The sequence below is a fragment of the Blastomyces dermatitidis genome, assembly GCF_000003525.1.
Source record: "Blastomyces dermatitidis ER-3 genomic scaffold supercont1.9, whole genome shotgun sequence".
Lineage (NCBI taxonomy): Eukaryota > Fungi > Ascomycota > Eurotiomycetes > Onygenales > Ajellomycetaceae > Blastomyces > Blastomyces dermatitidis.
In genome coordinates this window covers 680,137-688,314 of record NW_025544782.1, presented here as the reverse complement: position 1 = coordinate 688,314, position 8,178 = coordinate 680,137, and the positions used below count along the sequence as shown (strand labels likewise).

Here is an 8,178-nt window from a genome sequence, read left to right as displayed (position 1 = left end):
AGAGTTTATAAATCTTCAATAGAAGTAAAAGAAGTGAAAGAAGTGAATTCAGATGATATAATAATAATTTAAGAAAGATGATAATTTATTTTCAATAACTGATCACTGATATGTATAAGAAGAATTAATATAAGAGAAAATAATCTTCTTTCTTAACTTAGTTATAATTTTAGTACTAACTCAGATTGAATATCATCAATGTATAAAAGTAAATAAATAATCTTGATTAATCTCTGTTATATTTCTTGAAATATATTAATATTATGAAAGAGAGTGTTATCAAATTATGTTATCAGATAATATTATTAAAAATATATTAATATTATAAATATCAATGTTGAAAAAATGTTGATACTTATATATTATAGTGACATGATAGTTGAATATATATATATATATTATTTCTGACATTGATAATTGATTACAACTTGTACAATAATTTTTGAAAACTTAAAATTAATTTTAATTATTAACTAATAGTTACAAACTTATAACTAACTAATATAAAAAGAAAAAAACTTTTTCTATTTATTATCTTTCTTCTCTTTCTCATTCTTCTCATTATTCTTTACAATTCACTTCTCATTTTTATTCTTCTTCTTCTTCTTCTTATCTGAGATAATAATCATCTTAAAATCTCTCTCTACTGTCTTCTCAGAGAAGAGTTTTCACTGCTTTCTTTCAGCCAGATCAATCTGTGTCTTAAAATCCCACATTTTCTGATCTGCTGTCTCAGGTTTCATCTCAGTGATAAGTAGATTAACATACTCAGAGAGTAGAACTGTCTTCTCAATGTTCTGAATTATAAAGTGTATTTGAGATCTGAATAAGATCTCAATTTTCTTCTTCTCTGCCAGCTTCTGCTAATCAATTAGAGAACAGAAGTATTATCAAAAATTATTATCTCTTAATAAAAAACTTATCAGTTTTGACTTCTTTATCTCTTACTTTAATATCTTCTCAATCTTCTTCTGTTACTACTTATTTACAGTAATACTCTTCTTCTCTCTCTCTCTCTTTATCTTAGTCTTAAATTATTCTCAGAACTTCTTCTGATCTTACTGCTACTGTATGAGACTCTTTACTGTCTTTTTTTTTAATCTCTTATAAGCAGTGTTATCTGCATTATTTCTATACTGAGTTCAGTCTAAATCTATCAGAAGTGTTACTTAAAATTGTTATTATTTTACTCTCTTACAGAGCCTCTTCAAGATATTATAACATATCTTACAATCTGTCTCTCTGTACTTAAATATCATCTTCTTCTCTCTCTTCAATCTGTGATAATGCTCACGCGCCTTGATAGTCTGCAGAACTGCAGAATATTTGAAGAGAGATGATATGATTAATTTTAATAAGTATTGAGAAGAGAGATGAAGGCAGAGAAGATAGCTAGTAATAATATAATAGTAATAATGATAATGATGATAATAATAATGATGATGATAATGATAATAATGATAGTGATAATGATGATGATGAAAGAGAAAGTGTATCAGAATATATTATTAACTTATCAAATATAAAGAGATAAAGAAACTATTAACAGCTTTCAGAGATGTACAGAAACAGCTACAGTGTTGCATAGTAACATTATCTTCATTCAATGCATGCACTATTAATATTCTTTGTATACATTTATCATATAATCTATATCAGATATACATGCAGAAAACAGATCTTTGTTACTAGAAAGAATGATTACAGTGATTCTCTGTTTTCATATTATAAAGATAAGTTATTCTCATTTCTTTCTTCTTTCTTTTCTCTTCTTCTTCAACTCATCACTAAGTTCAAGCTAATATGAAAACTATTAAAACACTCTTAGAAATCCTCAAATTGAAGAGTATAGACTAATCAAATTTTAAATACAGATGAATTAAATTATATTTAATAATACTAATTATTCATTCTTCTCTCAATAAAATAACAGTTATGTCTTTCCCTCTGTCTTAAATGAAACATGACCTGTGAAAAGTGAGTATCATGCCAGATTATAATGATCAACACAGCCCCAGCATGCAGAGCTGTATACACACAGTGTGTGCTGAACTGAAAGACTGCATGAGTTACAAACTGACAGCAGTATTTCAGAGAGTGTAAGAAATCCCGCTTCTCGCGGATTCTTTATCTCTATTTCTATCTCTCATGTAATCAATAGAGCTAGCGGCCCTTGACTACACACAACTATATAGACTGAAGTTTGTGAAAACTATTCACAACTTAGCTTGAATACAATTATATATTTAATTTCTACATTTTATCTTTCTACTGTGAATACTTCTAGTAGTTAACAGTATATATCATGTCAAGCTGCAAACACCTGAATAATTGTCTGTGAGCACTTATTCTTACATTTCAAGCTCAGTCAGTCAGCAATCATCTGTTATAACTGAAAGATTTAGAAACTTGTATACTTCAATCTCTGTGAACTCTACTGCAGACACTCAGAAGCAGTCATCTGAATCACAGATAATCTTTATAAAAGAAGTTTCAGAGAACTTATTAATTACTTACAGAACATCATTCTCTGCATCTGTGATAGAGAAACTCTCTGAACTTATGAATAAATTAATCTCAGTGAAGAACATTCTTGAGCATCTCTCACAGAATTAAGCTATTTTTCTATAAGAAATACTTACTATCTGTAAACACTCTTGAACTGAGTCTCTAGATATAATCTTCAGAGATACTTATGAACTGAAAAGAAACTTTCTTAAGTTATAATTACTTAAGATTACTTATTGAATCACAATCTATAAAAGCTTTTACAAGTTTATATTTAAAATTGACTCACAAGCTCAGCTGTGTAATATGAAAGATGAAGAAGCTATTATCTATATAATGACAGATCTCTATTACACTGAAGTTAAGAACTGACTGAATTATTTAGAGAATGATTACAAGAGATCTCACTAATCTGTTCTTAAGATCTATTTAGAGAATAAGTTAATAGACTCTGCAAGCTGAACAGAGAACATCTGAACTATAATTATTAATATTAGAAAAAGAGATAAGAAATCTGATAAAGACTACTCACAGTACTTTATAAAATTATAATATGAATTAAGATCTGTGAAAACAGAGTTCTGAAATAAGACCTGAATAATAATATTTATAAAGAGACTGAATAAAAATATATAAAATAAGCTCATTGAGTAAGACTCTAAGTTCTTGACTCTGAAGAAACTAATAACTCTCATTCATTACTTACAGATCACTGTGAGAGTTACAGATCTGTAGAGAGTGAATTATCAATCAGTCTTATATAAGTCAGAATAACAGAGAATAGATTTATTAGAAAAAGATAATAAGACACAGAGAGATTCATATCTGACTACTAAGTAGAGAGAGAGAGCTTCACAAGCTTCTGTGAATAGAGTGTATAATAGAAAGATTAAGAAAAAGAGACTCTACTTTATCTATTCTAAATTAGAATATCTTCACACAAACTGTTCAGATAAAATAAAATAGAAATTTGAGAAGTTATAGATAGAGTCAGTAACAGTTTTCTTAAGAGTTTTAAAACTGATATCTGAATCTGTTACTTCTCTGATGAAAATACTTACTTATAGAAAGAGATCACACTGCAGTACTACTACTCTGTAAGTATGAAAAGTATTGATAAACTCAAAATCTCAGATCATTGTAATGTCTCTAAATATCACAGAGTAAATAAGCTGAAAGATAAAAACTGAGAATCTGCTCTTATAATAAGTAGAGTATGAGAACTCAGATCTGAGAGCTGAGAGACTTATAAGAGTTATCTTTGAATTACAAGATATCTCTGAAATCTGAAGAAGATTTGCAGAAACTATAATTATCACAGATATCACAGATAACATGTATTTAAGACTTATATAACTTCAAAGACATAATTTATATATAGTTATTTATAAGTCAGGTTTATACTTCTGATCAGTATTGACAGACTTATTCACAGAGATAGAATCAGTTAATACTGTAGAGTTAATTAGAGAAGATAAGTTCATCTATATAATAACTTTATAAGTATCTGAGAATCTTACAGTCATGAAAACTGAGCTTCAGATATCAGAGAAATATCAAGATCTTATAGAGATATTCAGTTCAGTAAAAGTAGCTGAGCTTTCTTCTCACTGTGAGAAGAATCTGATAATAAATTTGATAGAAGAGTAGAAACTCTTCTGAGAATCAATCTATAGACTCTCTCATTATGAGACAGAGATCTTGCAGATCTATATGAAGAAGAATCTGAAGAATGACTTTATTTAATCTTCACAGATCTTTATAAGAGTCTCTGTGATATTTGTAAAGAAGAAGAATAAAGATCTCAGATTATATATAGACTATTACAATCTGAACTTTAAGATAATAAAGAGCTGTTATCTTCTATCTCTGATTAAGAATGTAATTAACTGTCTTACAGAAGCTGTTATATTCACACAACTGAATATAATCAATATATATATACAGCTATAAATACAGTCTGAAAATGAATAAAAAACTGTCTTTAGAACTGTACTAAGATTGTTTGAATATCTAGTAATATCTTTTGATCTGACTAATACTCTCACAGTATTTCAGTCTTTTATTAATAAAATACTTTGTATATATCTGAATATCTTCATAATAATATATCTGAATAATGTGATAGTATACTTTATAAAGAAGAAAGAATACACTGAGTATATGTAAAGTATATTAAAGATCTTAGATAAGACAGATCTGTATATTAAGCTTATAAAGTATAACTTCAGTGTCTACTGAATTAATTTTCTAGAATATATAATTACTACAGATGATATTCAGATGAAATCTTTATAAGTTAAGACTATTCTATCATGACTGAAGTTAACTAGAATTCATGAGATTCAGATCTTTCTGAGCTTTGTGAATTTCTATAGACAGTTTATCTTTATATTTATAAGAATCTTCTTAACTCTTACAGACATACTGAAGAATAAAAATAAGAAGAAGTCATTTCATAAATGAAGAATGAAAAGATTATTAAGAAGAAAGAACTGTGAGAACTTTCTTATCTCAGAAACTTACAGAGTCTTTATAAGATTGAAATAGATATTTATAAATACAGTGATACTATTTTACTTTAATCTCTTACTCTTAATTAGATTAGAGACAGATGTCTTCTTCTTTACAATTTCAGAAATAGTCTTATAACTACAGTTAAATAAGAACTGAGTTTTAGTAATCTTTTTCTTATAGAAGATGTAATCTGTGAAGATCAACTATAATATTTATAATCAGAAGCTTCTTATAATAGTGAAATTCTTTCATCACTGATATTACTACTTTGAGAGTCTTATAATAGTGATTACTATTAGAACTGATTATAACAGCTTATAATAGTTTACTTCAATCAAGAAACTCTCACAGTAGCAGGTTTACTGAGCTTAGAGACTGAGTGAGTTCTGATTCAAGATAGAATATATCAAGAAAACTAAGAACTCAGCAGACAGACTCTCTCACAGATCAGACTATATTAAGAAGATCAGAGTAATAGATATAGAGAGACTAGAGAAGACAGAAAAGCTTCACAGAATACTTAGACTGAGTGTTATAAAGAGATTGACTGAAGAGTCTCTCAATCTCTTATAAAAGAAGAGAGAGAAGAGAGAAAAGAAGTCTGTATAATTACTCTCTATAACACTGAGAGTTAACACTCTGAGAATCTCTGTAAGAATTCTTGAAGAGAGTATCTATAATCTGAAGAGTTTATAAGCTTTGAGAAGCACTGCAGAAGATCTGATATAAGAGAAAACAGAGTATAAGTCTTTATAAGATTTTCTATTCAGATTGTCTGAACTGTAACTGAAGAATGAATATACTCAGTATATTTAAAAACTGCTCACAGCAGAGATTAACTCTGCAGAAATAAAGAATTAAAGAGACTTAAATAATCTCTTATAAAGAGAGAACTGAATTTATATATCTGTGAATAAGTTTCTATGTATAGAACTTATTAAAAGATATTATAACTCTTCTCTAACAGATCATTTTACAGATACTAGAACTTATGAGTTACTCATAAGAAAATACTTCTAACTAAAGATACAAGAACTTATAAAGAAGATAATGAATTCTTATACTATTTATCAGAATTTGTGAGTAGTGCAGTTGTAACGTGGTGAAACCGAAGCGGTGGCTAGTCAGCGGTGACACGTAGAGGTAGTTGTTTGAAAAGCTGTATGAGTGAGCTTAACTATCTTGCTTAAATAGTGAGCTCATAGACTACAGAGTTATTGTGAGGATATCACAGATATAATACTTAGTATACTAAGAAGATTGTATGAGGCATGCAGTAACTCTTGTGTATATTTCAGTAGCAGTAAAATGAATCACTGACTTCTTTAATGAAGAGTCAGCATCTAGCTATTCTATATAGATAATGAGTGAATACTCTTCTCTCATTTCATAAGCAAGAATAACCAGAGCAATACCTCAGTAGTGTCTCATTGTTAAGAAAGAGTAATCTACTGATCTTATATAGAAGCAGAGTTCTTATATTTATTAATCAGATCTTTCTATGATATATCTGAATAATGTTATAGAGTGATTAAAAACCAGTTCAGATGAGATGAAAACATCTGCATAAAAGTAATAAGCTGTGTGAAACTGTAACAGAGTCTTGACACAGCTGAGAGTATGACAATGTTCTTCTCTTTAAGAATATAGTCTCTATACTCTCAAGATTACTGAATTAGAAATTATCTTTGTTGTATAGCAATGATTGTCAACTGATTGATAGTATATATACTGTGTATAATATAAAGAAATAGATGAGTTTTTCTGCTAACTGTGTAGATCTTTCTTTTTTCATCATCATTTAAATCAAACATATGATAAGTGAGTTTCTTATATATCAATTTAAAATGTGAAAAATATAGTTAATAAGTGACTTACAGATCTTTTAATATATTTCATTCTACATATGAAATTCCCTGCAAAAGTGGTGTGTTTTAGAGACAAAGCTAACAGTAGTAGCAGGATTTTTTCAAAAAGATCTCTTCTTCTCATGACACATTTTTCTCCCCCCCCCCCCTCATCTGCAATAGTGAGTGCATGGGAGTATCATTCTTGAAGAACAGTAGAGGGCTTATTCTGATGTTTTCTAGTGAGTAATAAATGTCTTTATGATGCGGCGGCGGTCTCTGTGACTGCTAAGAAAGCCAGGTTGAAGGCAGAGACAGTGGTGTCAATGAGCTGCAGAAGCATCACTTCTATTATCATATCTCCTTCTTCTTCTACTTCTTTTGCAGCTGTGGTGATAGTCACTGTGCCTTGCAGTGAGATGTTGTCCCTTCTGTCAGTCAGTTTATCTATGTCCAGTTCATCCCTCACCTCTCTCACTGCCATTGCAACACCGCCCCCCCCTCCAGTCAATACAGTGATGTATGATCTCATATGATCATTCAGAGAGAAACCTGGGGAGAGCTTGGTTTCAGGGACAGTGACTCTGAGAAGCTTAATTCATAGTTTCTCTCTCATGACACACCTGAGTTCTGCTTGAAATACTGCTGAGTTGAGTCTGCAGAGTTCTGCAGTTTCTTCATCTTCTCTCTGTGAGAAGGCTCTGATATGGTCTCTGACTGGCACTGCTACTTGTCTGCACTGCATTAAGCAGCTGAAGAAGAAGAGGATTTTATATATCTGTTTCTTCTCTCACTTCTGTTATTTTCATTGCATCTGTAATAACAACTTCTGTCTTTCTGTAAGTATTACTTCACAGAAAGACATTATATCAGTTCTGATAAGAAGTCTAGATGCTCAAGCAGTACAGAGTGAGAATCTCAGAGCTTCAAGTATTGACAGATTCTATCAAGACTGAGAAGATTCTTCTTACTTATCTGTAAAAGAAGATGAAAGCATGAATCTCTGAGATGAAAAAATATCTCAGAATGACTGATCTTAAGAAGAAGTCAGTCAGTACTGTCACTGAAAGTGCTGCAGAGATCAATCACTGATTAGAGAGAATCTCACTTCAATTGAAGCAGATGACTGAGATGCTTTGTAAGTTGATAAGTTAATATTTCATACATTTCTCATACTCTTCTATAGCATGCTTCTCTGTAGTACTGCAGTGTTAACTTCTCAGCAGATAAAGATATCAGTGCTGAAGACTTCAACAGTAAAGAATAAGTTTAATGAAGATGTGATTATTGATGAGTAGACTCTGAT

General features: G+C 29.9%; 1 protein-coding gene across 1 annotated transcript; it reads right to left on the bottom strand.

Moving 5' to 3' along the window:
- Positions 1 to 7,131: 7,131 nt before the first annotated feature.
- Positions 7,132 to 7,356, bottom strand: BDCG_17569 (uncharacterized protein; the record flags this gene model as incomplete). The annotated part of the gene is made up of 1 exon (XM_045426674.1): positions 7,132 to 7,356. The coding sequence occupies one exon, from the start codon at positions 7,354 to 7,356 to the stop codon at positions 7,132 to 7,134; it is 225 nt and encodes a 74-aa protein (XP_045282181.1).
- Positions 7,357 to 8,178: the final 822 nt, after the last annotated feature.